Source organism: Aspergillus alliaceus (genome assembly GCF_009176365.1).
Source record: "Aspergillus alliaceus strain CBS 536.65 unplaced genomic scaffold BDW43scaffold_12, whole genome shotgun sequence".
NCBI classification, from domain to species: Eukaryota; Fungi; Ascomycota; class Eurotiomycetes; order Eurotiales; family Aspergillaceae; genus Aspergillus; species Aspergillus alliaceus.
In genome coordinates, this window is record NW_022474695.1 from 405,459 (window position 1) to 431,575 (window position 26,117).

At 49.4% G+C, this 26,117-nt stretch overlaps 13 protein-coding genes across 13 annotated transcripts; 6 read left to right on the forward strand and 7 right to left on the reverse strand.

Annotated features, from left to right (window-relative positions):
* Window positions 1-45: 45 nt before the first annotated feature.
* Window positions 46-1,863, reverse strand: BDW43DRAFT_270205 (battenin family protein). Its single transcript, XM_032041320.1, has 3 exons — window positions 1,588-1,863; window positions 755-1,505; window positions 46-694 (listed from the first exon to the last, which is right to left on the reverse strand). The coding sequence occupies exons 1-3, from the start codon at window positions 1,730-1,732 to the stop codon at window positions 187-189; spliced, it is 1,404 nt and encodes a 467-aa protein (XP_031902280.1). The 5' UTR covers window positions 1,733-1,863; the 3' UTR covers window positions 46-186.
* Window positions 1,864-2,023: 160 nt separating this feature from the next.
* BDW43DRAFT_270206 (acetylornithine transaminase) lies at window positions 2,024-3,903 on the reverse strand. Its single transcript, XM_032041321.1, has 3 exons — window positions 3,670-3,903; window positions 3,358-3,594; window positions 2,024-3,292 (listed from the first exon to the last, which is right to left on the reverse strand). The coding sequence occupies exons 1-3, from the start codon at window positions 3,778-3,780 to the stop codon at window positions 2,225-2,227; spliced, it is 1,416 nt and encodes a 471-aa protein (XP_031902281.1). The 5' UTR covers window positions 3,781-3,903; the 3' UTR covers window positions 2,024-2,224.
* Window positions 3,904-3,947: 44 nt separating this feature from the next.
* BDW43DRAFT_32984 (succinate dehydrogenase assembly factor 4) lies at window positions 3,948-4,827 on the forward strand. The gene has a single exon (XM_032049919.1). It carries the CDS (start codon window positions 4,158-4,160, stop codon window positions 4,599-4,601), a length of 444 nt encoding a protein of 147 aa, XP_031902282.1. The 5' UTR covers window positions 3,948-4,157; the 3' UTR covers window positions 4,602-4,827.
* On the forward strand, window positions 4,606-5,006 carry BDW43DRAFT_32977 (uncharacterized protein). Its single transcript, XM_032049918.1, has one exon. It carries the CDS (start codon window positions 4,721-4,723, stop codon window positions 4,958-4,960), a length of 240 nt encoding a protein of 79 aa, XP_031902283.1. The 5' UTR covers window positions 4,606-4,720; the 3' UTR covers window positions 4,961-5,006.
* BDW43DRAFT_32986 (hydroxymethylglutaryl-CoA lyase) lies at window positions 4,828-6,377 on the reverse strand. Its single transcript, XM_032049920.1, has 2 exons — window positions 5,970-6,377; window positions 4,828-5,863 (listed from the first exon to the last, which is right to left on the reverse strand). The coding sequence occupies exons 1-2, from the start codon at window positions 6,222-6,224 to the stop codon at window positions 5,054-5,056; spliced, it is 1,065 nt and encodes a 354-aa protein (XP_031902284.1). The 5' UTR covers window positions 6,225-6,377; the 3' UTR covers window positions 4,828-5,053.
* A 137-nt stretch (window positions 6,378-6,514) lies between these two features.
* Window positions 6,515-8,066, forward strand: dph1 (2-(3-amino-3-carboxypropyl)histidine synthase). The gene is made up of 2 exons (XM_032049921.1): window positions 6,515-6,699; window positions 6,762-8,066. The coding sequence occupies exons 1-2, from the start codon at window positions 6,552-6,554 to the stop codon at window positions 7,916-7,918; spliced, it is 1,305 nt and encodes a 434-aa protein (XP_031902285.1). The 5' UTR covers window positions 6,515-6,551; the 3' UTR covers window positions 7,919-8,066.
* On the reverse strand, window positions 8,067-11,154 carry BDW43DRAFT_32994 (uncharacterized protein). Its single transcript, XM_032049922.1, has one exon. It carries the CDS (start codon window positions 10,969-10,971, stop codon window positions 8,215-8,217), a length of 2,757 nt encoding a protein of 918 aa, XP_031902286.1. The 5' UTR covers window positions 10,972-11,154; the 3' UTR covers window positions 8,067-8,214.
* Window positions 11,155-12,936: 1,782 nt separating this feature from the next.
* BDW43DRAFT_33010 (uncharacterized protein) lies at window positions 12,937-13,816 on the forward strand. Its single transcript, XM_032049923.1, has 4 exons — window positions 12,937-13,160; window positions 13,219-13,308; window positions 13,403-13,545; window positions 13,617-13,816. The coding sequence occupies exons 1-4, from the start codon at window positions 13,114-13,116 to the stop codon at window positions 13,709-13,711; spliced, it is 375 nt and encodes a 124-aa protein (XP_031902287.1). The 5' UTR covers window positions 12,937-13,113; the 3' UTR covers window positions 13,712-13,816.
* Window positions 13,817-14,369: 553 nt separating this feature from the next.
* BDW43DRAFT_309316 (uncharacterized protein) lies at window positions 14,370-15,811 on the reverse strand (the record flags this gene model as incomplete). Its single annotated transcript, XM_032046681.1, has 5 exons — window positions 14,370-14,813; window positions 14,869-15,158; window positions 15,217-15,292; window positions 15,353-15,576; window positions 15,679-15,811. The coding sequence occupies 5 exons, from the start codon at window positions 15,809-15,811 to the stop codon at window positions 14,370-14,372; spliced, it is 1,167 nt and encodes a 388-aa protein (XP_031902288.1).
* Window positions 15,812-17,236: 1,425 nt separating this feature from the next.
* Window positions 17,237-17,705, forward strand: BDW43DRAFT_309317 (uncharacterized protein; the record flags this gene model as incomplete). The annotated part of the gene is made up of 2 exons (XM_032046682.1): window positions 17,237-17,300; window positions 17,356-17,705. 2 exons carry the CDS (start codon window positions 17,237-17,239, stop codon window positions 17,703-17,705), a joined length of 414 nt encoding a protein of 137 aa, XP_031902289.1.
* A 557-nt stretch (window positions 17,706-18,262) lies between these two features.
* Window positions 18,263-22,863, forward strand: BDW43DRAFT_33125 (uncharacterized protein). The gene is made up of 9 exons (XM_032049924.1): window positions 18,263-18,921; window positions 18,999-19,014; window positions 19,135-19,157; window positions 19,221-19,338; window positions 19,389-19,488; window positions 19,546-20,989; window positions 21,043-21,139; window positions 21,190-21,975; window positions 22,045-22,863. The coding sequence occupies exons 1-9, from the start codon at window positions 18,798-18,800 to the stop codon at window positions 22,394-22,396; spliced, it is 3,060 nt and encodes a 1,019-aa protein (XP_031902290.1). The 5' UTR covers window positions 18,263-18,797; the 3' UTR covers window positions 22,397-22,863.
* Window position 22,864: 1 nt separating this feature from the next.
* BDW43DRAFT_33239 (F1F0 ATP synthase subunit 5) lies at window positions 22,865-24,416 on the reverse strand. The gene is made up of 4 exons (XM_032049925.1): window positions 24,013-24,416; window positions 23,488-23,799; window positions 23,320-23,409; window positions 22,865-23,254 (listed from the first exon to the last, which is right to left on the reverse strand). Exons 1-4 carry the CDS (start codon window positions 24,175-24,177, stop codon window positions 23,141-23,143), a joined length of 681 nt encoding a protein of 226 aa, XP_031902291.1. The 5' UTR covers window positions 24,178-24,416; the 3' UTR covers window positions 22,865-23,140.
* On the reverse strand, window positions 24,328-26,037 carry BDW43DRAFT_270242 (Mob1/phocein family protein). The gene is made up of 4 exons (XM_032041322.1): window positions 25,288-26,037; window positions 25,129-25,222; window positions 24,931-25,064; window positions 24,328-24,879 (listed from the first exon to the last, which is right to left on the reverse strand). The coding sequence occupies exons 1-4, from the start codon at window positions 25,670-25,672 to the stop codon at window positions 24,638-24,640; spliced, it is 855 nt and encodes a 284-aa protein (XP_031902292.1). The 5' UTR covers window positions 25,673-26,037; the 3' UTR covers window positions 24,328-24,637.
* Window positions 26,038-26,117: the final 80 nt, after the last annotated feature.

Below are 26,117 nucleotides of genomic sequence, written 5' to 3' on the forward strand. Positions count from 1 at the left end.
TGATACCATCACGTTAAATCCTAGTCAAGTGACAAACTACAACTTCCACCCTTAGTCTTATATAATCTCCCTTTCTTTTGCATTTTTTTGTTTCTTTTCATTTTCTCTTTTTCTTTACATCTATTTACATGCTCGACCTGGTAACTCGGTATTATTATAGTTATACGAAACACCCCAAATCCACAGCTATAGCTTCCGACAATAATCTCTTCCATGCGCGACTTGCCAGTCACACAGCCAAACCTCGAAAATCATACTGACAAAGCCGGCAATACAGATCCCGCCGGAATCGCTGACGGTCGTAGCTCCCAGGGAGAATTCTCGATCCTCTTGCGGCACGCGATCCCCAATCTCAGCGAACGTGTTGACATAAACCAGTCCACCGAGGAGTCCCTCCCAGAAAATGATCACGAAGACAATGTACACACTAGGGATAAAATTGAACAGAGCATGAAAAGTCAAAACCACCAGATTCACTACCTGCAAGAGCGATGGGAAGTATAAATCATGGATGCGGAAGAACGGGGTGGATGAGCGTGAGATAAACACCCCAACCTGGTAGATTGCGTTATACGCCGGGTAGTATGCGCGGAAATGTGTGAAAGGAGACTCGTTCAGCGGAAAGAGTAAGGTTGGGGCCACCCCTTGGTTAATGGTGTACTCTGCAACGTAGACCAAAAGCAATGGGAGCATGCTGAATGCATAGAATTGTGAGTAGAAAACATCCCCATCGTTCCGTCCTGAGGGTACTTACAAAGGGAAGAAAAGCCCTTTTGCACGCTGCAGATTTGCTTTGATTTGCAGCCATCGGAGGCTCCCACTCTCGGTCTGAGTCACTTTCTGGCTCTCAAAGGAATATATAGAGGAAGTAAGAAGGCCGTCAGCTTCACTGACTGCTTCATCGCGATCATCACCAAGTGCCCGTTCTTCCGCAAGCCTATCCGGGGTTCCGACAGCGCGGTAGCCAGCTTGTGCGGCCGACAATGGATGGTGTACAGGGGATCTCGGCAGGATGGTAAAGAAGCTCACTACCATCACTGTCGGTAAACAAGCGGACGCTAGGAGAGTGGTCTTGATACTCAGGCCTAAAGAAGTAGTTGCCAGTGCATATGCACCAGCCCCAACCAACCCCGCAGCCCCAGTTCCACTTCCCCAGGCCGCCAAACTAAACGGACCGTAGTAGTGTGTCAGTCCGAGGAAGCTTAATTCCCCGCCTCCACTGGACAGGCTGGCGAGGATAATCCCGGCAATCTTGATAGATATTGTACCGCCGTCCGCGTAGCCAGGACTCAAAGCAACGAGAAGCATCCCAATTGCTGAGAGGAGCACGAATATCACCACCCGTACCGAATACGGCACCACGTGGATAAAGTACGGAGCAACGAGCTTAGTCCCGAAAGAAGGGATAACATCCGCGAGAAGAACCACGCCTTTGGGCACACTAGGACCGACTAGATCAAGGGCAGCGGAGAGAATAATGACATAAAGAACATTATTGATCAGGCCTGTTCACTCAATAGGGAAAAACACTGTAGGTTAGCCACTATATATTCCGCTTCTTGGTCTACTTGAGTGCCAATGGCTCACCAAACAGCCAGAATGCAACGCAGACCCTGGGGTCAGCGCCACTAAATAAAGCACTTAGCCGCGCGCGGAATCTAGCCCATGAGGCAGAAGGGGTTCCAGGGAGAGGCAACATGCTTGTCTCCTCAGATTCGGGGATCCTAGGCATAACAGAAGAAAGAATGAGGGCAATTGGTAGAAAATTGGTTAGTTCTCTACTTGGTGAAGTATATAGATACAGGGCATCGACTTTGGTATGAAGATGGAACTGGCATGACGGCTAAGCCTGCGCACTTCGTGAGATTCCTTGAAGATGTTCAATGAGAAAGGCGGGAAGCGGTCTAGTTGATAAGGAATGCCAATCGAGCTCGTGACCACTGTTGGTGCCTTGCTGCCTGGAGTGTCTGCCTTATGCGCAAACATGCGGTACTCTACGTTCTTGCACGTTGTTATCTTGAAAGTTTTTTTTAAATTCATAATGTCTATTCCTGGGGTGCAAAATAACTGCTTTCTATCATCGCCCTCAACAGAGAAGAAACCCAAAAGATTGAAAGCACATAGTATGTGGACAGCTGGCATTCATGAAGAATGAATGCAACTTATATACTTACAAATGAAATTTTTTGTTCCATGACACGCATGGATTAACCGTCCATCCATTTTATGCCTTAGTAATGACGGCTTCCAGAGCCTGATCCAAGATCTTCAAGGCTGTCTTGATCTGATCCTCGGTGATAGTCAAGGGAGGGACAAAACGAAGGCAGCCATCACCCGCAGTGATGATCAACATACCACGTTCCCGCGCGGCAGTGATTAATTCCGATGCCTTAGATGAGAAGTCCGGAGAGAGCTGGGCTCCCAAGATCAGACCGCGACCACGAATCTGCGAGATGACATCAGGATACTTCTTCTGGAGAGCCTGGAGCCCGGAGATAAGCTCCGCCGACTTAATCTCGACAGAGTTTTGCAGCTCTGACGTTGCAAGACGATCAACAATGTGGTGTGCCACGCGGCATACTAGTGGGTTGCCGCCGAACGTGGTTCCATGATCACCAGCTTTGATATGCTCAGCAACAGTCTTTCCCGACACGATGGTTGCACCGATGGGGACACCGTTACCCAGCGCCTTGGCCGAAGTCAAAATATCCGGGTGTGCAGCTTCGCCCGACGCAGGAGCGAGAGAGGGGTGCGCATGAGCCCAGAAAGCACCAGTACGAGAAAGGCCACATTGAATCTCATCGAAGATCAGAATGGCGCCAACCTCATCGCAGCGTTTGCGCAGGGCGACAAGGAACTCGGGAGTAGCAACGTTGACACCTCCTTCGCCCTGGATTGGCTCGACAATAACACCGCAGGTCTTCTCGGTGATGAGAGTTTGGAGCTGCTCCACGTCGTTGTAGTTGCCGTACTTGAAGCCTGGGATCATGGGGGAGAATGGTGTTTGGTACTTGGGGTTGGGGGTTGCGGAGAGAGCGCCCATCGTGCGGCCGTGGAAAGAGTTTTGGAAGGAAACAAGTTCATGCTTTGCGCCCGAGGGATCGAGAGACTTGCCAACTTTGCGAGCGAATTTAATAGCGGCCTCATTTGCCTCGGTTCCTGAGTTGGAGATAAACACCTGAGAGGCGTCACGCATGGCGCCAGACTCCTTTGTCTTTGTTATCAACAATTTGCTGAGGGCACCGGTCCAGGCATTGTGGTAAAGATTAGAGGCGTGGATGAGTGTCTCGGCCTAAGGAAGCCAACCATAAATCAGCAATCAACCCTATGTTGTATCCAGTGGTATTATATACACACCTGCTCAGCGATAATTTGTGTGATCTCGGGGTCACAGTGACCAAGGGAGTTGACAGCAATGCCAGCTGTGAGATCCAGATACCGCCTGTTCTCTATATCCCACAGATAGCAGCCTTGTCCCTTTACCATTACCGGAGCCGGGCGGACGTAGGTGGTGACCATGTAGGGGGCGCGCTCTTGGACGAAAGCAAGTGTTGCGGAATCGGCCGCCGGGTCGGGATTAGGCAAAGATGCCTCCTTCTGTCACAATATTTCTTAGTTCTGGATAACAAGTACATAAAAGCCTCGGCAGACCTTTGTTTGAGACTTTACATCTTGAATTGCCGTGGCCGATGCAAAACGTCTCTGAAGCGGTGACTCAATCACAGGAACGAGCTTCCTTGCGAGCGGCAATCGCCGCGAGGCGACACGGATAAAGGCCATTCGGGTGGAAGAAGACGATATAGGATATGGGTAAAATCTAAGGAATTGGGTCGGAGAGAGGGATTTAAAGGGGAGAAAAGGGGAAAGACCAAGTGAGTCACCGAACCGGGGAGGGAGGAAAAAGAGTCAAAAGGACGAAATTGATTGACTGTACGGGTCAAACAAATCCCGCGATATCGGGGTTCCAAAGTATTTATTCATTGAACGCTTATCTGATCAGACACTGTATCGTGATTTGCTCATCCCGCCACTCCGCAATTAAAATCCATTCTCCCTTCAGGTACCGAGTGTAACATAACTTGATAATTATTTTATCCCCTCTTTCAACTCAAGACTGTCGCACCCAATTTGAAGAGAAATATCCCCCCATATCAATTATGGCCTTCTCACTTGCTTCCCGCCGGGTATTTAGTCCCTTCAACAAGACACTCCGCATCTCTTCCCGAGTGTTCTCGACCCATCCGGTTCTCCGCAGTTCCGACGACAAACCCAGCATCGCATTTGGAAGCGGCCCTGCCCCTCCCCGTCTACCCAAGGAAGAACAGGAAATCTTTGAAGAACTTCAAAGGAAATCCACCGGCGCCTTCAGCACCCCGCAGATTAACCAATCCCCCAACTCCGCACCTGTCAATGAAAATCCCGAATTCAAGGCGACAGGGGACGGAGAAGAGCTTCACCCGGACTTGCGAGGCGGTGTCAAGCCGGAATTCGAGGGCGAACAGAATCCTAAGACGGGCGAGATAGGTGGACCAAAAAATGAACCACTGCGTTGGGGTGCTGAAGGAGATTGGAGCTATGGGGGACGTGTCACTGATTTCTAAGTGGCGATGAATCGATTTGGCACATTGTCAACAAAGCGCTGTATATTGAATTCTTGGGGAGAGGTAAATCTTTGCTTGGTTGCATCTGTCGGCGTTGCTTGTAAAAATATCTGGACGAAATGGGCAAGCTATGGAAGCTGCTCCTTTTATGTCTCCTTGTTACTTTATCTTGCTTGGCAAATATCTGCAATATACTGTTGAACAATATAGCCAATGTGGCGAAGAATATTTATGGCGCTGATTCATTTCCAATGACACAAATTGATTATAGTTCGATACATGCGATCCATATACATCCGTGCTATATTTCAAAGACTATACCCAGGATTAGCCTTGTGCGTTTGGCGGCGTCACATTAATGTATTTGAGTCACTAGGCTTGAGGTTCCGCAGTGTCTAATAAATGCTTCAATCGACGGTTGAGTTTAGTTTCACCCAACCATAGGCTCGCTCTCACTCTTCAATTCTTGCAAGGATTGCTTTCCCGGCTCTACTTTCGTTGAACCGGCCCAACTCGCCACTGATCCAGGAGCCGATCTTAGACATTTCCTCTAGGTTGATTCCCGTGTGCATACCAAGGCTATGGAGAGTGTGAATCAGATCCTCTGTCGAGATGTTGCCAGTGGCCCCCTTAGAGTAGGGACAGCCCCCGAGTCCGCCCACACTACTGTCAAATATCCGGATGCCATGTTCTAGTCCCACGACGGTGTTGACGAGAGCCTGTCCATATGTATCATGGAAATGGAGGGCAAGGTCGTTGTTTGCTATCCCTGCTGCCTTGAGCGCTTGCAAAAGCTCCATAGTACGCGGGGCCGTTCCCATGCCAGTCGTGTCGGCCACCGACACTTCATCGGCACCCATCTCGAGCAGTGTGGCCGTGATGTCAGCTACCTTCGATGGTGGGACCTCGGGGCCTTCATACGGACATCCCAAGGCTACGGAAACGTATCCTCGAACCCTAATGTTCTTCGTTTTGGCCAACTCGACGATGGGACGAATGCGTTCCAACGACTCCGCAATAGTGCAGTTGGTATTTGCTTTAGAGAAGGCCTCCGTCGCCGCAGCGAAGAGTGAAATTTCGGTTGACGTAGCAGATGATTTAGATGACCCAGTTGTTTCTGCAGGAACCCCACTCGTGTCCATGATCTTGACAAGGTTCTCAAGCCCCCTGACATTAGGGACCAAGTAGTTATATGCAATAGCATGTTGCGATTGCGGGGGGGATGTGAGCAATTTTTCACATATTTCCGCAGTGCTTGCCATCTAATTGATTAAAGTTATCATTAGTTTACCATTCCCTTTCAGAAGCTAGTCTTTTCATGCCGGAGAAAGAACGCCGGAAATCAGTTCTACAACTGGGGGTTTATACCTGAGGCACCCATTTCGCCGGCACAAAAGAACCCGCTTCAATTGTCGTCAAGCCAGTTTTTGCTAGCTTTTCAATCAACTGGAGCTTAGTTTCGAGTGGTATGGTCTTTTTTTCATTCTGCAATCCATCTCGTGGTCCTACTTCGACGATGCGAACATGGTCCGAAGTTAACCGCGCCTCTGTCGCAAAGCGTCGAGTGAGTGGAGCAGCTCGAAGGGCAGTGAATAGACTTAATCTAGGTCGGAATTTCATCATCGCGGAAGTATGGAATATTCAGACCAGTTGAGTAGTGGACCAATGCCTAGAAAATGACAACAAATAGAGAATGAAGGGGAGAAGATCGAATGGTGAAGAAAGCATGCGGCCCAGGAGCTTCTAAAAGATCAACCGATGAAATGCGGAGAAGCGACAACGGGTTAGACACGGAACTCCCCACCTGACCTCACTAAACCCGATCCACGCCACTTTCCTTAGTCAGGCGGACTAGACCAAATTCTGCAGTTTAATCAATCGGGAATTTCATCCCACTTCCCAACGTATATCTATCCAAAGTGCTTCACGTACGCGATTGGGCCTGGCAAAATGGAGGAAACAACGGCAAACAGATCGCCAACCAATAGTGCCCTACGGCAGCCCAAGAAAAAGTTCGTGGGAAGACGCGCAGCAGATGCTCAGGCACAGAAAGAACAGTCGTCGAATCAAGATGTCGAGTCGACAAGCATTCAGAGGGGTAGGTGGAACTATATTGCTTTAACTACGCCTTGAAACAGTTAACTAACAATTTTGTCATAGCTGCTCCCAGGAGAACCCCTCGAACCCTAAATCAAGTCCCTCCAGAAATTCTAGAAGACCCTGAAATCCAAGCCGCGATCAACCTCCTGCCCAAAAACTACTCATTCGAAATCCCCAAGACGATCCACCGCATACGTTCCTCTGGCGCAAAGAGAGTAGCCTTGCAATTCCCCGAGGGCCTGTTAATCTTTGCCACCACCATCTCCGACATTATCACCCAGTTCTGCCCCGGCACCGAGACCCTCATCATGGGAGATGTCACATACGGCGCCTGCTGTATCGACGACTATACCGCCCGCGCACTGGGCTGCGATCTCCTAGTCCACTACGCGCACAGCTGCCTAATACCAGTAGACGTGACCAAGATCAAGACCCTCTACATCTTCGTCGACATAAGCATCGACACCTCGCACCTGATCGCTACCCTCGAACGCAACTTCCAAACCGGCAAGACAATCGCAACCGTCGGAACTATCCAGTTCAACGCCACCCTTCACGGCCTAAAGCCCGTCCTCGAGCGCGCAGGGTTCAAAGTCGTCATCCCACAAATCACACCTCTCTCCAAAGGCGAAATCCTAGGCTGCACATCCCCCCAGCTTTCCGACGATATCGACATTCTCCTCTATCTCGGCGATGGCCGCTTCCACCTCGAATCCGCCATGATCCACAACCCCTCCATCCCCGCCTACCGCTACGATCCCTACTCCCGCATTCTCTCCCGCGAACATTACGTCCACGACGAAATGCACACCCTCCGCCGCGACGCGATCAACACCGCCAAGTCTGCTAAAAAGTGGGGTCTCATCCTCGGATCCCTCGGTCGACAGGGTAACCCAAATACGATGGCTATGATCGAGAACCACCTTAACGAGCGCGGGATTCCATTCGTCAATCTGCTACTGAGCGAGATCTTCCCGGGCAAGTTAGCGTCCATGTCGGATGTTGAGTGCTGGGTGCAGATCGCTTGTCCTCGATTGAGTATTGACTGGGGTTATGCATTCCCGCGCCCGCTGTTAACGCCGTATGAGGCGTTGATTGCTTTGGGGGTGAGGGAGAGCTGGGACACTGCCAACAAGGGCGTGTACCCCATGGACTTCTATGCTAAAGAAGGGTTGGGGAGGACGAAACCTAGTCAGGCGATACCAGGCACTGCTTAAGTAACGAAAAGAAAAGATCAGAAAACAACAAGCTTGGAAAACAAAAATCTTGTAACGATGTCAGATGGCACACTTTGCATCATGCATTTACATGGGATGGGATGCTTATACGAGAAACGGACATATTGATATTATCATCATGTATAGAGACAATATTTGAACAGTTGGATTATCTTATATCGCCATAAGGTCTCGATGAGGCGCAAAAGATATAAGGCAGGAATTAAACTTCTTCCTTTTAAAAATAGTTGCTAGTATTACAAACAATATCTTGAATCGTTACAGTAAACGTTTCATCATCCTTTGACTTCGTCGGCGCTGTCCGGGTTGAGGTCACTTGCGCTCCCTCTCCGAAGTGACAGAATGCTCTTACTCGCCAGTTCATCGGCAGTCCGTTCGGCCGCACGCCATCGCGTGACCGCCTGTTCCACATCTTCGAACATCTCTACTGTGTCGTTGATGATACCGCCTTCGTCTAACTCCGGAACCTGAGTGCTCTCCCTTGACCCGCTATCACAAGTCATCGGAAAGGCAGGTCCGAATCCGCGTTGAGGAACAGGATTGAACATGACAGCATTGGCAAACATGCGAATCAATTCCTTCTCTAGCTGCGCCGAGTTTACTATCCCCTTGGGAGGGATTACTTCCTCGGTCTTCTGCAGCATGAGAACCGCGTTCTTCCCGGCATTGGGGGCCGGGGATTCGCCATCTGCAGCTGGCGTGTTTGCAGCTTCCGTAGCTGCAGCTACGGCTTTACTGCCTTGATGGATAGACGATTTAATTGACTTCAAATCCTGTGGGCGGTATATGAGGTCTCGGTATCCAGGAGCATCCCGTTCGGTTAACGGTTTGGTAAAGATTGATGCGTGCTTATGAGTGGTCACATCGTTCATGATCGGTGCGCCTGTCCTGGGGAAGTTACGTGCACAGAGCACATAGGATGTTGACTGATTAGGATCAACCCGGCTAAAGTGACTATTCTCGGAAGGGAGAGTTTCTGCCTCTGGCGCTTCACTGGCACCGCGCTTGCGCTTTGGTCGTCCTCTACCCGGGCGGTCCTCTGAAGTGGCGGTACCTTTCCGGCCACTAGAAGGACGGTGTTCCGGTTCAGCAGTCTCTGAGATTCCAGCTGGCGTGCTGGGCATTTCATGTTTGATCTTTCCAGGGTATACAGACTCAGTTTCCTCATCACGAGACAATACTGAACGCCCACGGCTCCTAGATGAAGCTGTACTTCTATCGCGCCTCTTGCCCGTCTGCCTCTCCGCCTTCGGCTTTAGCCCTCCCTTACCATCGGCATCAGCTCCTGTCAATCCTCTATCCCTACCCCGCCCCTGACCCTTTCCTTCATTTCGAGCACGCTTCCTGGGGGGTGGCCCAGATTCCTCTGGCGTAGCTTCTCGAGACCCCATCAATGATGGAGCCTTCTCGCTAATAGGACTTACATCCTCTCGCCGAGGCCGTTCCGGCGACCGGGGAGATTGCGGTATGCTTAGCCGAGGAGTCTTCTTCCAAGGGGTAAGGGAACCGGGAGTTGCGATGGATAGCCGAGGGCGCGAGCCCTTAGTCTCCGAAAACAACAAAGCTTGCGCAGCTCCAACCGGCGTTTGAAAACCAGTTCCATAACCGCTAGGTGCTGACGACTCCACTGCGGTAGAAACGGCCCTTGGTGTACATGGTACTGTTGTTGGTTTAGGTGTCTGGTGGGCCACTTTCGCCTCAGGCTTAGGTGATGGTAGCGGTGGCTGGGATGGGAAGGGTCTCCCCTGGCCTACAGGCTCTGGAATCGGGTGTGAAGAAGGGGCGCGCGGTGTTTGAGGGGGTGGGTTCAAGGACCACTGCTCGAAACTCGGCTGGGGTGGGGGGAGAGGAGCTGCAGCAACTGGAGCCTTTGGTGGACCTTCTTTGCCAGCTGGCTTGCTTGCCGAGACGGGTTTCTGAGAGACGGGAGAAACGCCTTGGATATTTACATTCTGCGAAGCTTGTGAAAGCGTAGCTGATGGAGGGGGCGCAGCACCAACGCCGGGAGCTAGAGCAGCAGGCGAAGGTATAGGCTGCTGCACAGGAGGCACATCCGTTGGACCTTGGCTGACATGGGTGGCCTGAGGCGCCAGGTTTGGTTGCTTTGGTGTCGCGACAGGCTCTCCATTGAGGCCTTGTGGTTGATGCGGTTCAGGAGTCGTTTGCGGAACCGGCTGAGGACCAGAGAGTTGCTCTGATGTCTGTGGTGGTCGCGGCGAGGGAGGCAATTGCGACTGTACCTGCGCGGGCACCGACTGCCCAACCGGCTCTGCAGGAACACGTTGCTGTTCCACAGGTGCTGGATGTGGCGTAGTTGCTGTGGGTTGCTTCGAAATATCCACCTCTTTTTGTTGCGGTTCCACTTGGGATTGCTTGATATCAATGCCCGGCGCTAGCTCAACGGGGGGTTGGTTGGCACTTTTAGGTGGTGTCTGAATGGACTTGTCATCCTTGGTATCCACATCCATCGGCTCTGATTCGGGTTCAATTTTCGCCTCCGGTGGTTGCGGTGTCGGCTTCCGGATGACTGGCCCAGCGGCAGGTTCCTGGGGCGTTTCGCGCTCTTCTTTCTGTAGTCGCTCAATTTCGTCTTGGATTTCGCCGTACCTCACCTCCTCATTCCTAATCTCCCGAGTGGCAAGCTCTTTGTACCGGGCATACAGGTGAGAAACCAGATCCGGGATGATAGCAGCATGGCTCATGCCCTTATCAACTAAGCCGTCGGGTCGCGGACTTGTGATCTTGCGTTTCTTGGGGTTAGCGCCGTTGGTTTCCACAAGATGACCATTAGGTTCGAGAGAGGAGATGATGTCAGCGGAATTTCCGCCATCTCGTATCAGGGTAGTATACAATTCTTCAAGAGCTTCCGGGGCGAGCCGCCCCGCATCGAAGGCGCCATTCTGACGGACAAAAGGGTTGTTGCGCAGGACATCGGAGATGGAGACGAAATTAGTGGGGCGACTATCTAGGGCGGCGAGGGATTGGAAGAAGAGGAGCGATTCGAAAGGCGTATAGGCCGACAGAGGAGGCATCCCCCATTGCCCGTTTGATCGGCCACTGGGGGGAGAGGATCTGGGGATGGGGGCCACGGTGATAAAGGTTGTCCGATGGTTGGCCCGTCAGAGAGCTCCAATGGATTAGGAACAACGCAACGCAGTGGTCCAGAAGCAAGTTGATCGGAGGATTACGTGGAACCAGTCAGACCATGTGCGCAGAGAATGCCCAAGGCCGAAAACGGGAAAAAAATTAAATCAGGAGTAAAGCGCGATCGTGGCCGGTCCACCGGTTTTTTGAAGGCTTCAAAAATTCCCAGAAAAATGGGATAATTTTGCGAGATTAAAATGAAGGGCGCAGGACAGATGAGAGGATAAAAATCCGGAGAGAGGAGGGTGGTAAGATGACAGGTGGACAATATGAAGGAGTTGACTGGAGATGGGAAGGGTTAGGTTCGTTACTGTTGTTTGTTAGGATCGTTCACTTGGTGGTCGTCTGCCTGCCCGGAGTGATCAATTTCCCTGGAGGTCACGTGCGGAAGGGATCGACGGCCAAGCGCTGTTTTGTATCGTATGGGGCGTCAGTGCCCGACTGTATGGATCCGTATTACCCCCTAGACATGCACAATGACGACAGCCAACATGGTTGCTGGGGAACTGTATTACATTGTAAAGATACGCATTGGTTGGAAGTATGCATCATTGGTTGTCTATAGTCATTCCAGTCAAGGTGAATGGTTTCGTACAGAATGATACTATATATAGTATGTAGTCTCTCAAAAAAGAATGCATGCGATATCGTATTGTCAAAGACCTGATGACTATCTATCTTTGGTAGTTAGATAAGGTCTGGACTGTTATCCATAGTAGGTACTGTGATATGGAGGCATTTTGCCATCGAATTTACCGAACTGTACCTTAAACTTAGGTCTTGTACTAATAACCACTACCAAGCGCGAACCCCACGCTGTCAGGGGCAGGGCCGAAAAGAGACTGGCAAGAGAAAAAAAAACATTTCAATCAAAATTTTTCAACAAAAAAGAAAAACATCCCACTAGCCCCTTTTCTTGTGTTTTATTACTGGTGGGCAGGAATTCATCGTTCTTCAGCCTCTTTTCAGGAGGTCTCGTCAGCAGCGTCATCATCCATATCTTCTTACTTACATACAGTACATGTACATACATACATACTTACATACTAAAACATACTTACGTCCTGCACCACTACTACTACTTGTTGACTGGAATTGCAAACTTCTACTAAACTACTTAACTACACCTGCCTTGGCATATCGATGATGCGTTGGAGAGTCAATCTGCATCATTGACTTTTTAGCACATTCTGCTCCTTACTGGGAGTGAAACTTATATTGCAAATGTTCCGCTAGTCAGGCAACTCTATGATTTGAATGAATCTTAAGACTTGGTATTATTACTGGATTTCATTTAGATTTGCATGACTTGAATTACTATGGAGTCTTGTGGAGAGCCCTTGGACTATTGATCCGACTAACAGGCCTTACCTAAACTTCCTCATTTTATTAGTTTGATTCGCTAGTATCACTTTACAACCCTTTTTCTCATCGTGTTTGCCGTCTCCTCGTCTCTCTCCTTTCTCGGTACGGAGCAACAAAACAGCAGAGTAGTCCCTCATATATACGGCTGACAGGTCGTTGTTGTCCCCTTTTGCCAGACTCTTGAACCCTTCAAATTGATATCGCTTTTGACGACTGAACTTTCCTCCGAGCGTCCTTTTGCCCCTATCATCCCCGTCCGGGCTTTGATAACTATCCACTCAAAGTGGTCCCTCCCTTGGCCCTTACCCATTCATTAGTGCGACAAGTTTCGATCTTCGGCCTCCTCAGTCCTGCGATCGATCAAACACCACCCCCTACCTTTTCTTATAGATTGCTCTCAGCTGGTTCTGATCTTCTCACCTTCATATATACCTCTTAAACCTAATCCCTTAATCCTCGGCGATTTGACACTCTTCTGATCCTTCTAGAATCGCACCTCAAGTTCCACATCAACCCTACCTTATACCTACTAGTTCCTTGACGCGCGCGCTTGGGAACGCTCCTATTCTTTCCCCTCAGCACAGCGATAAACGATTCCCTTGCCTTGATTCTACCTCCTGTTATCTGTTATTGCCACATCGTACATCTTAATAAAAAGCATCAATATGTCGGACGCAGATCAGGGCTGGAAACCAAACGGTCGTCCTCAGTCGTTCGTTTCCCCTCCGTTTGCGCTCTTTGCAATACCAGCGTTGACCAATACATGGCAGGACCATGGCGCAGGCCTTCTCTACCACGCTAGATAGCGTTTTCGCGCTGGACTCGGATGTCCACAATCTTTCACAGACAGTCGAGGAGAAGTATGTAGTCCAAACATTGCGAACACCCCTTAAATCCCGAAACTTGCGCCGAAATGGAAACAGCCCGGTGGGCTAACCGAAGAATCCCCTCTAGGAAATTTCAAATGATGATTCAAAACCGAGAGCTAGAAGAGCTCCAGGCCAAGATTCGCGCGACCGAAGAACGCCTTAAAGCTCGCAAAAGTCTGATTTTGGATGGAAGTGGCTCTAGGAACAATGGCGGGTACCAATCCACGGGTAAGGGCTGTCCTTGAGTGGATGTGTCTGTGATAAGAATCAGCATCGCTAACTCCCTTCCGTTTCTCCAGAATCCGCGTCCTCGGCGACATCTCCAACAGACACCGCCGGCCACTATTCCAGCGGGGATGAACAGCGCCAGCATGGCCAGACACGCAATTCATGACTTGATACCATAGGCCAGGGTCGGCTGCAATTGACACGTTTGGGTAAGGAACGGGGTTATGGATTTAATTTCTCTTCTATTGTTTTTCCAAGGCGGGTATGTCTGGAGAATTTGATATATTCGATTTGTCTTCCCAGCTTCATCTTTCAGCGCTGCATCGGTCGTGCGTTGGATGGAGACGGGATTCCTTTTGGTATAGCTGACGTTTTTATGCATTTTTGGCGTCCGTCGCACTCATTGATGCACATGGTATGTGCCATGTATCAAGTGCGTTGGTCGGGAGACAGGATTTTACTTTTTTGTGCCTTAATATATCGTTATTATCCGTTGAATAGTCAATGTGTTGGATGCTTTTGGACCTCTTCACATTTTCAACCGTTTGAAAAGAAGGGAGGGAAGGGGAAGATGAAATGTGTTTTAAATGTTTTTTTTTTTGGCCCACATTGCCAGGTGGTCGCACAGCAAGTCCAGATGAGGCCTAGCTGCAACGATCATGCGACCTTATTATCTTCTTCCTCTTCCTCCCCTTTTATGAATTTCTCCCCACGAAATACATGCGGGCATAACATCACGAATTGGTGTGAAAACACGATGTCTTAACTGTAATGTACTTTATTTCCGACGTCGGAATTCATTCATAGTGTCCCATCAAACTAACTCAAACTAACGCCAACAAGATTCCTTTCTCAGCACAGATTATTGATATTTGATTTACACAAGGCTCTCCTGGGCGCGTTTCACTGGGTCTCACAACTTTGAATCCTCCCGGCATGAGATCGGTAAATACCCTGTCGGGGTCATATTTCGTTCTGATGCTCTTGAGTCGCGCAAGGTTCTCCGGGGGAAAAGTGCCGAATGCATCTTGAGAAGGATTAGCATCATTCAAATAAATAAATCTGGCCATTTCGATCCCGGCGGCCTGGTGGTTATCGACAATTTGACCATTGACTATTTTATAGAATGCACCGACGTCTTTATCGCTGACGATCTCAGCGGAGGTGATGCTCTCCTCCACCCAGAGGTATGGGGTACCGTTGATATCCAGGCTCTGTGGGTCTCCACCGTTGACAGTAGAGGTGGTAATAAATTTCTCGGTAACCCGCTGGGAATGCTAAAGCTGCGACCAGAACTCCAAATAGCAAGTCCTCTTTTGTCACCCTCGTAAAGGTGTCATGAATGAGCGAGATTGCCTGTCTGTTGAAAGCGTGTATGTTCAGCACATAGAAGCGCTGCTTGCGGCCCTTAAGCAGCGACAGCGCTGGATCAAGCTCCTTGCACCACTTACTCATAGAGCGGCTGAAGAAGGTCTTGATGGCGGCATTCAAATCAGCGCCAAGGAAGCTCTTCAACGCGCCCGGACTCGTGTTTTCGCCATTATAAAAGAGGATCGCGCTGTAACGTGCCTTTCCTAGAGCCGTGTATACTCCGCCATCGGGATCACAGCCGCCTTAGTGTCTTTCGAGCCATCCATGGTGAAGGAATGTACAGCGTCGATCCAGCCATACTCGTTGCTGAGGTAGGAAACACCGCCACCAATGATATACCCAGGAACGCCGACATGACCAAGTCGGCCACCGACGGCTGTTAACCATAAGGTTCGAGATAGTCATAAATATTGTACCATCAATTTCCTAGGCCGACATTGACTGTGGGATGGTCCTCAGAGAGACTTAGCTGAGAAAGACCAAAGCTAACACCGGACGAATTGATATTTGCTGCATTAGCGATTGGCATATGTCCACCGCCCCTGATAGCGAAAGGAGACTTGGCCTCTTTGAGTATCTGTACAGCCTCGCTCATCTGGGTGCTATTCGAGGGCTCAAAGACACAGGCCAGGCCAAGCCAGGCACTGAACGTGTAGTACTCTGCCACAGGATAAGTCTAAAGTTTCCTGTTGCGGGGAAAAGCCACCTTTGCTCATCTCTATTGGCATTGATGTATTTAGGGTGGAGCTTAGAGTACTATACCGGGGTATGCGTCCTTCAGCCTGTTGCAAGCATTCGATGCAGCATCGTCCTGCTGCGATCCGAGTTGCCTGATACCATCACCCAATCCTCCCGGGAGGGTAGTCAAAGCAAGGATTGCGTACTTGAGTACCATTTTTGTACTCTGTGTGTTTGCGATTGTGCAAATACCAACCAAGTTTCAGGGACTGGTTATATATAGCATGCTCTCACTTGGCATCCTGCAGTCCAATACTCTATCATCTTTCCGCGAAAGCGGATGCTTACCTTATTGATATAATTGTCCACGTATAGCGTCGTATTCAGAACCGGGAGGAACCTACTTTTTCAGCCATGACCTTATTCGAGGTGAAACCTTTATTGAAATTTCCTATTTGCATAAAGAGCAATCTCTTGCTTTATTGTAGACGCACTGGCGGAGTTTCTATTATCCATTCGGTGCTCCCAATCTTCGAGCGTTGCTATCCTACTCTATCCTATACAAAGAGGGAAGGAGAAGATACAAAACAAGTCAGAATTATACCGAGCTTTAAATCTACCTTCTCCTAACACTTAGCTCGCAGCCTGTTAAATAACTCAATCTCTGCCGAGTGTTCTAGACCCACCAGGTAGGGACTCATAGAAATCTCCATACTTGTAATCACTAAACGAACTAAAGCGCCAGGTTGCAGTATAGGTGCTGTCTTCATTCTTGTCTCCTCTCCTTTAGCCGACTTATTATTTGTCTCCGTATCATAAGTACAGGCTTCACATAAACCCTCGGTATATAGTTCTAGATAGACAAGAGTATATTGCTGACCAAAATATCACCGCTAGACCAGAAAGCGTGTGTGGACTCCAGATGGGTTCTATCCATACAAGATAATACACTGTAGTTCCAAGTTGACAACCATATCCCTCAATATCCTGTCTCATGCATCCCCATAGGAAATAACTCACCTTTTTATATACATTCGCCAACAAGAACATTGGGCTACCTAAACCCTTGTCCCTTGGTTGGTTATCTGGCTATTATCATCGGTGCTGAGATCATGTTGGCAGGGAACAGGGTAACAGGGCAAAGGTAGAACAAAGCAAGACGTTAGTTACTACATAATAGAAGCTGTCCTAAGATCTGCATATACGTCTTTGTCTTGTAGACTCCGCTACCATTGATTTTTTTAACCTTCCACAAAAAATCGCTATAATATTGCAACTGTGACTGGCAACAGTGGCCTCCATCTGCTGCAACAGCCAAGGGTAAAACATCTGAAACTCAGGCGCTGCTCGAGTATAAGAAGGGACAGCTGTTCAGTGTAATGATTGGGACCCTTCAAGCAATACCAGACATTGAATATTTGTATCATCTCCAGATTCTTAACCTCCACTGTCAGGTTTAATAATATCGACAGACCTTGCCGATATGTTATTTACTCGGAACTTGCAGGTCGCGTTTGCCTGTTGGCAGGCCACTTCTGCACTCGTCGCCTCCTTATCATCCCCCATCGATGAATAGCAGCCACCAGACCCTTGGAAAGTGACAATTAACAGTGATCCTGACAGAGTGGGCACCCAACTTACCATGCGAGACCCACACTGGTCTCAAGAAGCAGATAGCTCTCCAAGTCTACGCCGCCATCTCGGTCGTAATCCAGACCTGCGCCTATCATGTAGACGTCGTCCTTCTAAGATAACTACCAGGCATTGCGGCCCAGATCAAGGCACTTGCAAACACAAATAGCTGTGACCACTTCTGCGGCACTTACGAGGACCTGCAATTCTGTTACCGGGCGAGCGCTATCGGCCGCTACTGTGATACTAATCTCGAGGTGGAAACCATTCAAGGCTCCCTTAAAAAGTTCTTGGAGGATCCGGAAATTCAGATATGTGATACACAATGTATTCGCATGAATGACGGCGGTACTTGGAATGGGTGGTTGAAACTGGGGCTCACGGATAATTGGGACAAGGAATTGTACTGTGGTCCGGAAATCCCCAAGGAAAAGTTCAAGCAGGCGAAATGTTTCTCGGCTGTTAACAAGGGTCTTTGAAAGGAGATATACACCTCTTCGCGGCGGTGTTTGAGTTAGACATGATTTCTAGTGCGTTACTGTGATGTTATTCGAAGAAAGACTCCCTTCTCAAATCTTTGATACTGGGGTTCACATTCCTGACTTCATTCGTTCCGCGCTACGCCCACGATTTCCTACCTTGTTATCAATGGCGTATGTTGTTTGCTCCTCCAAGATATGCATGCTTACAATCTAAGGACAATATTGCTGACGTTGCTTTTCATTCTATGCGGGTGGCTGCATCAATGAAACTCGTTCTCGCTCACTACTTCCACCGGTCGAACCTCCCTAGCCCTAACTACTACGCCTTCACCACTACAAGTCTCTTTTGTCCACAATTGCTCTCTCTGTCCATCAACGATGATTCATGTGTACAATACTACTCCAATCCATATATATGGATTGAACTAACACATCGTAAGTAATGAGAGCAATCATATAGTCGCATTCAGCTCGGAAACACACACACACATATATATATATAACACCAGCCTGCGCATGATGCTTACAGCATAGATAGAAACATATGGGCCGAGGGGTCATTCTAAAGATTATATACTATATATATAGCAAGAGTAAAACTAAAAATAACAGGGCTACTGTGACGTGATGTCAGGTGGTTGAAAAATTGAAAAAAATGAATTATAAAAATTCCAGTGGACCACGGGACTGGCTTGTTTAGTGGGTGTACGGAGTACCGCGTTCCACACCCTCTCACTCTCTCTGTTGATTCAACGTCCGAGCGACGAGTCCAGACCGGGGAAGCCAAGTCGAGAAATCATGTTTCCGGTCTCTTACTCCTCCGATAAGCCAGCGAACGGATCGCCCGTGAGTTGTACTGCAGCTCCGTGAACAGGGTTCAGGAACTGCCGTCCTTCCTTTTATATTTTATCTTTCTACTTATTCTTTTTTTTATCTTTCTTCTTTCTTCTCCCACCCCTCCGATTTATTTTTTTTGTTCCTTTCTCTCTCTCTGTCTCCTTTGGCCACTCAACCTCGTTCATATCCTCCGTTTCCTTTTTCATCGGCACTTCTCTCTTCCCTGATCCTTGTCGGATCACTCGGTGCAGAATGGTCCTGATCGACAAGCATGTATACACCTCACGGGAGGAGGAGCGATTGAAGGAAGATAAAGAGCGGACGCGGTACTGGAAGAGATGGGGACCGTACGTGGCCGAAAGGCAATGGGCCACCGGTGAGTGATCGGAATTGTTTGGATGTTTATTACTGTATAATGAGGGGGAAAGCTGATGACCTCATGATCCCCCGCAGTGCGAGAGGATTATTCGTAAGTCAATCCCTTCCCAATTGCTACCTTATCTTGCTTATCATGATTTAATTTTCCTATTTTTTCTTTAATCGGCATGTTGATCTAATTATATGATTCAATTAATTAACCTCCCATTAGGGAAAATGGTGATGCGTGGAGCTGTAAGTTCCCTCTCCCCCACCGATGGTCATGTCTATCGCATTCCATTAACCTCCTCAATTTAGACTTCTCCCATGAGCACGCTCGGTCGCGAACATATCGCTGGGGCGAAGATGGAATCGCCGGTGTCTCTGATACCCATAACCTGCAGAACATTGCCTTTGCTTTCTGGAACGAAAAGGAGTAGGTTCCCTTACTCGCGAGATGCATCACTAGCTGATCATGCGACGCAGCGATTTTCTAAAGGAACGTTTGTTCGGCTTGTCAAACCCCCAAGGGAACCATGGAGAGAGTATCAAAGAAGCTCATTTCCATCTTGATAATACTCCGACGGTAACTCTAATCTAAGGCGGATGTCGACACAGCCTTTTCTGACCTCTTCATACCTAGCATTCATACATGAAATACCTCTACAAGTATCCTCAAAAGAAGTTTCCTTACCAAGATCTCAGGGACGAGAATGCCCGTCGATCGAGATTGGAGCGCGAGTATCAAATCCTCGACACCGGCGCCTTTGACGACAACCGCTACTGGGATATATTCATTGAGACGGCCAAGGAGGATGACGACGAAGAGGAGCTCAGCTTTCGCGTCATTGCCTACAACCGAGGCCCCGAGCCAGCTCCCTTGCACATTGTTCCCCATGTGTGGTTCAGAAACACCTGGTCCTGGGGCTATGAGGACCAGTCTCAGAAGCCTTCTATCAAGAAGCTTGACTCTCTCACAGCCAAGTCCTCCCACAAAAAGCTAGGGGAAAGATATGTGCGGTTCGCCCCATCTCCATCGACAGAAAGCGACCAAGAGGATATCTTGCCGAAGATGCTCTTCACAGAAAACGAGACAAATAACGAGCTCCTCTGGGGGTCTAAAAATGATCAACCGTATGTGAAGGATGCATTCCATCGCCACATTGTCAATGATGAAAAGGACGCCATCAATCCTGCAAATGAAGGTACCAAGTTCGCTGCTTGGTATGCCTTCGATCAGGGTGATGGAATCCCTCCAGGCGAGTGTGCTGTTGTCCGTTTCAGCCTGTCCCGGAAGCCGGGCCAGCTTGACGAAATTGAATTGGATGACACTATGGAGCAGCGTAAAGCTGAGGCCGACGACTTCTACTGGCATATCAGCCCGCTGCCCATGAGTGACGACCTACGAAACATCCAAAGACAGGCATTTGCTGGCATGATGTGGACGAAGCAGTTCTATCACTTTGTCTGGGATCAATGGGCAAATGGAGATCCCGCAATGATCCCGCCTCCCCCGGGCAGGAAGCACGTTCGGAACCAGCAGTGGAAACATTTGTACATGGACGACATTCTCTCGATGCCCGACTCCTGGGAGTATCCATTTTTCGCGGCATGGGACACTGCCTTTCACTGTATCCCTCTAGCAATGATCGACCCTGAGTTCGCCAAGAAGCAGTTAGATCTCCTTACTCGAGAATGGTACATGCATCCCAACGGACAACTGGCCGCGTACGAATGGAACTTCGGCGATGTGAATCCTCCTGTTCATGCATGGGCCACATTCCGAGTCTTCAAGATCGAACGAAAGATGTACGGGAGGCAGGATCTTGACTTCCTAGAACGGGTGTTTCAAAAGCTACTCCTCAACTTTACGTGGTGGGTTAACCGTAAAGACTCAGAGGGAAAGAATGTCTTTGAAGGAGGATTCCTCGGGCTGGATAATATCGGGCTGTTCAACCGCTCCGAGCCTCTTCCCACTGGAGGCGTCTTAGAGCAGGCAGACAGCACTGGTTGGATGGCATTCTATTGCTTATGCATGCTCAACATGGCCTTAGAATTGGCCAAGCACCGACGAATCTACGAAGATAGTACGTTGAACCTTGAGACATACCAAATCGAAAAAGCTGACTAACGATTTTAGTTGCGTCCAAATTCTTTGAGCATTTCATTCTTATCAGTGATGCCATGACATTCAGATCTGGAGGCCAGGAGACTTCTCTGTGGAATGAAGAAGATGGGTAGGAGATGCCCCTTACACTCAAAAAGAGTCATAATCTGATGTGACTAGGTTCTATTATGATGCTATATCTTACGGCGAACCATGGACCCAACAACTCCCCGTGAGGTCCCTCGTTGGTCTGATCCCGCTATATGGTGTTCTCACGCTTGAGCCCGAATTGATCAACCAGTTCCCTTCTTTCAAGCGCCGACTGGAGTGGTTCATTGAGAACAGGCAGGATGTCGCCGAGCGCAACATTGCCAGCATGAAACGTCGTGGAAAAGACGACCGTCTCCTTCTGGCCCTGGTCAGCAAAGAACGCCTAGAAAAGATCTTGAAAAGAATGCTTGACGAAACCGAGTTTTTGTCCGAACATGGTATCCGCTCCATGTCCAAATACCATGGCGAGCATCCGTATTCGATGACAGTCAACGGCCAGGAGTTCCGTGTTAACTATGTCCCTGGTGACTCAGACAGTGCTCTCTTTGGAGGAAACAGCAACTGGCGCGGACCAGTCTGGCTGTGCGTCAATTTCCTGCTGGTCGAGTCGCTGCTGCGCTTTTACATGTTCTACGGCGATAAATTCCAAGTTGAATGCCCCACAGGATCTGGAGAGTATATGCATCTCGGGCAAATTGCCGAGGAAATCCAGCATCGGTTGCAGCACTTGTTCGCTCGTAATGATGAAGGACGCCGAGCGGTGCATGATAATTCCGACCTACTCGACTTTGACGAGCACTGGAAAGACTACATGTGGTTCCATGAGTTCTTCGACGGTGACACTGGCCGGGGCCTTGGAGCATCTCACCAATGCGGTTGGACTGGCTTGATCGCCAAGATCATCCATGACACTGGGTAAGTGAGCCGATCTGCGCACGCGGCTATTCCCCTTCCCTCTTAATGTTATCTAACGGTCCACTACAGAATAAACTGCCGTATTCCACAAACGCCTCGTACCCCATTCGCCGCTGCATCACATTACTTTGATGACATCTTCAGCCGATCCCGATCACGCGGTGGTAGTCGACGACCCAGCGGTATTCGTCGCTCGTCCACCAGTCGGTCCATTGGGAACAGAAGCGACTTCGAATCAGCCTTTGGTGACACTACGGCGACAGGAAGCGTAGTTGACGACGATGAAAAATACCAGGACATGAACGACCATGTTTCGCATTATGTACAGAATGAATTACAGCGGGTGAGAAGTCATGTATCGATGGGCGCATACGAAGATGAGTTCGGGACGCAAGCCGACCAGAAACCGAACGGCCATTGAGTGCCGGGTATATGGACGGATTGTGCGAGGATATCATATAGGGAGAATGTTGACCGGATAGGAGTAGCTCTCTCTCTCTCTCTCTATATACATGTGGATTGGGTGTCATTGAGCCATGGAACTATACTATATATGCATATAGAACCCTGGGATTTATAGGTTGGATTGTGTTGGAGCAATTGAGCTCATAACCATTTCTTTCTATATATATTCCCAACCTCCTTCCTTACTTCCTCCAAATTCTACACCTTCTTTCCTGGCTGTATTTCCTCTTGTCTTGCGGAAGGGTACGGAGTAGGTGAAAAGCGTGATGGTTTTTATTCACTTAAATGCGTAGCACTCTGTCAAGAGTAATGGGGGAATGTCACTTGCACATTGGTATAAATTGGCTAGGACGGTGATGGGTAAGAAAACTCGTAGCTGTCTTCATTTACCTACCGATATCGGGGTATTAACCTACTGGGTTATATATATGTTTTAAACATTGGAGGGGGAGGGGACCCCAATCCGATAGGTTAAGGGCTATATGCATATCAAGTCATATATAGGGGAGGTTTTTTATTTTCACTTTGGACATACTGTGAAAAACAGAAGATGATGGAGGGAATCTAACTCAATTCTGTCTATTATTCAGATCGAGTCATGCGAAATGCCTCAGGTCCAAAAAGAAAAGGGAACAATAATCACTACTGGTTATGGTAGTAGTACGGTACATGGGTCGGAATCAAAGGTATGATATCTAATTTACAGGGCATCGGTGAGGGCCTTGTTGAGCTTGGCGATCTTGGAGGAAACGCTGAGGTCGATGGTACGGTCACCGATCTCGACAACAAGGCCACCGACGAGGTCGGGGTCGACCTGGTTCCGTTAGCATTCGGACTGACCCTTGGAGGCAGAGCAGACGGTGGGAACGGATAAAGTACCTTGGTGACAACCTTGAGCTTCTTGCCCTGGCTGAGCTGGGACTGGGAGACGGCCTTCTCGATACGGGTGATGCTCTTCTTGTCAAGGTCCTGGAATATTCGTCAATACCTACATGGAGACAATATACCCTGGTGGGCAATAGGAGGCGGTGAATCGAGGGCACATACCTGAGCACTGGTGATGTTGAGCTCGATCTCGCCGCGGTGAGCACCCATCAGAGTCGCAAACTTCTCGCAGACGCCCTCCAACAAACCCAGACGGTTGTTCTCAGCGAGGGTCTGGAGGAAGTTCTTGACGACGTCACCCTTGTCGCCAGTGAGCTTATGGAGCTCCTGGACGATCTGGGACTTGTCGGAGCTGGTCAGGGTGGGAGCGGAGATGAGACTGGTCAACTTGCGGTCGGCCTTGAGGGTCTCGCCGAGAGCGGCGATGGCCTTGGAGGTCTGCTCGAGGTTGGCGGACTTGGCGGAGGCAGTGTACTGTGTGTTGCCAGTCAATTAGTTCGGATAGTTCCAGCTTGGAATGGGGGTGTTTTGGGGAGGGGGGAGGGGGGTTCGGTGTTCTCTTGTCGGGATGCAGTTTCAATTGCTCGGACGCGGCTTTGAGGGGATTTTCAACACCTCGGGTCAAAGGAAACTACCACAGAACCCAATCCCACCCAACACACCCTACCCGATCTTCATGGCACGTACCAGAGCAGTGGCATAGGTACCGTCGACACCGTACAGAGACACAGGAGGCTTGACCTCCTGGGCCGGGGTAGCGTAGGACCTCAAGCCGTTGACAGCGGCGGTACGAGGAACGGAGAACTGCTGGGTGGCACGCAGGCCGGCGCGGGCGAACCGAGTGGACATCATTGTGACAGGTATGTGAGAAGGCCTCGAGGAGCGGAGGGGAGGGATTAGTGGATGCGAGACGGTGCGAACGTCGGTCGGAGAGGGGAGCGAATGGCCGGGTCGTGCTTTGAGATGGAGTTGAGTTGATGTTCCAACAATTCTCGCCCATCACGTGAGTTCCCGCACACGCCGGGTTTTTCGGCTACAGTACAAGTACAAGTAACAAACACACCACTCTCTTGTTTTTCTCTAATTATATTGACATCTTTTTAAACGCCATACGGGAATTGCCTGGTGTGTCTAACAAAATCTAACAAAACAGAATAATTAAAGCTCCTTTTCAATAAACGCAAATGCTTTAAGAAAAACGTCACCAGCCAAACGCCGTCATTCTCGTGCATTGGGTGGATTCAGCTCCATCCGATCATCACCACCGCGACCGACCTAGATCCTCATCTGCCAAGTCAACCGAACATCCCCGTTAATCGCTCCGCAGCATACTCTCAACCAGATCCCCCAACGGTCCCCAGAAATCTTTCCCAATCGCTAGCCGATGTTCGTCAATGAACAACACGTAGTGCTTGAAACTCGTATTCAAATGGGGCTCGAGTCCCAGATGCACGATGACAGGGTAATGGTGGCAGTAGATGTGTGCATACACCCGGTATAACCGCTTGAAGATCTGACGGATGAGACTGGTGAAAGCTTTGGGAAACGGAACGCCTGTAGTGCGTTAGTAAGCGAAATCTCCCTCGGTGACTTCCACGAACATACCCAGCCGGCTGGGAAACATTTGCTCGTTATCGATATTACTCTGAACCCAGCTCATCAGGTGCTCGATGTACTCGGGCGCGGACATTTTAGTCGGCCGCTTGAAGTTCTCCGAGTCTTGCCAAAGGTACTCGAACCTATCTTCTATGTCAGCCGTAGTCTGGACGAAGTCGGGCGAAAGAAAGCAGGGGAGAAACGTACTCATCTGTCGCCTTCATCTCTGGGCATGACTGAGGCGAACAAAATTCTGTAATCGAGCCATAGAGAAGATTGATTTGATTGTAGAAATCCACCACTGTCGGTGATGTACTCTATTAGCGCTGCGCGACGACCTTCCAAGCGAGGAATTCGCAAGCTCACCATTCACTGCAAGCCATTCGTTCAAGTCCTCCCCTTCTGGAAGCCTTACCGCCTTTCTGAGACTCCCACTCCCTAGTGTCGCCTCTGCAAATTGTCTCAGCTGGTAACTGCTCGTACCTTTTGCCGCCGACCGGGGTTTGAAGGGCGCTCGCGTGCGTGCATTGCTGGGAGGTGTTAGTCCACAAGTTCCATTTTTCAGCGCGCGAACAACAGGCGACAGGTAAGAAGGAGGTTCTATGAGAGGCACACGGGAGATGTGGACCGTGTTGTAGAGAACGGAGGGGTTCCGTGGGAGGGGTAGCTGGGGTGATGATGGTGGGGGAGAAGCAGCAGTAGAAACAACAGAATCAGTGGGAACCGACATGGTGGTGATGAATGAGGCCATCCTCTTCTTCGCGTTCTTCCCTCACGTTTATCAATCCTCCGAAATCAAGCGCGCAAGTCGAAATGCCCCGCGATTCAACTTCTAAGAAACCGGATGGATCCTGACTTGGCTTTCTCGCTCTGAATGGAAGTTGTTGCTTGTGAATGATCGGGGAATGCGCCTACATTCCAGGACCAGAAAAGTAGGGGTTAACGGTGGGTAAGGCACTTCAGTGGAATTGAGGGATGGAGAAGAAGGGTTCAACTCAGTAAAAACAATCAAACAATGGGAATTAATTAAATTGCGATCAATCAGGTGATGGCGGCTGAAAGCACCGCCGTTCGCAGAAAATTAGATAATTAAAAGAAGCGGTGGGCAGAGTGAAGAACTACTTACTTTTGACTCAAGATATAAACAGCTGCTAATTCCGTCATCGATCTTACTCCACAAGCTCTAAAGGCTGCTG

Coding starts and splice junctions, on each gene's coding strand:
- BDW43DRAFT_32986 (XM_032049920.1), bottom strand. CDS start 6,224: ATGATGAAATTCCGACCTAGATTAAGTCTATTCACTGCCCTTCGAGCT. Junction 5,864..5,969: donor CGGCGAAATGGGTGCCTCAG/GTATAAACCCCC, acceptor TTAATCAATTAG/ATGGCAAGCACTGCGGAAAT.
- BDW43DRAFT_32984 (XM_032049919.1), top strand. CDS start 4,158: ATGGCCTTCTCACTTGCTTCCCGCCGGGTATTTAGTCCCTTCAACAAG.
- BDW43DRAFT_270242 (XM_032041322.1), bottom strand. CDS start 25,672: ATGGCCTCATTCATCACCACCATGTCGGTTCCCACTGATTCTGTTGTT. Junction 25,065..25,128: donor GAGATGAAGGCGACAGATGA/GTACGTTTCTCC, acceptor CATAGAAGATAG/GTTCGAGTACCTTTGGCAAG. Junction 24,880..24,930: donor AATGTTTCCCAGCCGGCTGG/GTATGTTCGTGG, acceptor AACGCACTACAG/GCGTTCCGTTTCCCAAAGCT.
- BDW43DRAFT_270206 (XM_032041321.1), bottom strand. CDS start 3,780: ATGGCCTTTATCCGTGTCGCCTCGCGGCGATTGCCGCTCGCAAGGAAG. Junction 3,595..3,669: donor CGGCCACGGCAATTCAAGAT/GTAAAGTCTCAA, acceptor TTGTGACAGAAG/GAGGCATCTTTGCCTAATCC. Junction 3,293..3,357: donor CACAAATTATCGCTGAGCAG/GTGTGTATATAA, acceptor TGGCTTCCTTAG/GCCGAGACACTCATCCACGC.
- BDW43DRAFT_32994 (XM_032049922.1), bottom strand. CDS start 10,971: ATGCCTCCTCTGTCGGCCTATACGCCTTTCGAATCGCTCCTCTTCTTC.
- BDW43DRAFT_32977 (XM_032049918.1), top strand. CDS start 4,721: ATGGGCAAGCTATGGAAGCTGCTCCTTTTATGTCTCCTTGTTACTTTA.
- dph1 (XM_032049921.1), top strand. CDS start 6,552: ATGGAGGAAACAACGGCAAACAGATCGCCAACCAATAGTGCCCTACGG. Junction 6,700..6,761: donor GTCGACAAGCATTCAGAGGG/GTAGGTGGAACT, acceptor ATTTTGTCATAG/CTGCTCCCAGGAGAACCCCT.
- BDW43DRAFT_33010 (XM_032049923.1), top strand. CDS start 13,114: ATGTCGGACGCAGATCAGGGCTGGAAACCAAACGGTCGTCCTCAGTC. Junction 13,161..13,218: donor CCAAACGGTCGTCCTCAGTC/GTTCGTTTCCCC, acceptor AATACATGGCAG/GACCATGGCGCAGGCCTTCT. Junction 13,546..13,616: donor TGGCGGGTACCAATCCACGG/GTAAGGGCTGTC, acceptor CCGTTTCTCCAG/AATCCGCGTCCTCGGCGACA.
- BDW43DRAFT_270205 (XM_032041320.1), bottom strand. CDS start 1,732: ATGCCTAGGATCCCCGAATCTGAGGAGACAAGCATGTTGCCTCTCCCT. Junction 1,506..1,587: donor CGTTGCATTCTGGCTGTTTG/GTGAGCCATTGG, acceptor TTGAGTGAACAG/GCCTGATCAATAATGTTCTT. Junction 695..754: donor AAAGGGCTTTTCTTCCCTTT/GTAAGTACCCTC, acceptor CTATGCATTCAG/CATGCTCCCATTGCTTTTGG.
- BDW43DRAFT_33239 (XM_032049925.1), bottom strand. CDS start 24,177: ATGATGTCCACTCGGTTCGCCCGCGCCGGCCTGCGTGCCACCCAGCAG. Junction 23,800..24,012: donor GTACCTATGCCACTGCTCTG/GTACGTGCCATG, acceptor GGCAACACACAG/TACACTGCCTCCGCCAAGTC. Junction 23,255..23,319: donor AGCTCAAGGTTGTCACCAAG/GTACTTTATCCG, acceptor TAACGGAACCAG/GTCGACCCCGACCTCGTCGG.
- BDW43DRAFT_33125 (XM_032049924.1), top strand. CDS start 18,798: ATGGTCCTGATCGACAAGCATGTATACACCTCACGGGAGGAGGAGCGA. Junction 19,489..19,545: donor ATCTTGATAATACTCCGACG/GTAACTCTAATC, acceptor CTTCATACCTAG/CATTCATACATGAAATACCT. Junction 20,990..21,042: donor CCGACGAATCTACGAAGATA/GTACGTTGAACC, acceptor TAACGATTTTAG/TTGCGTCCAAATTCTTTGAG.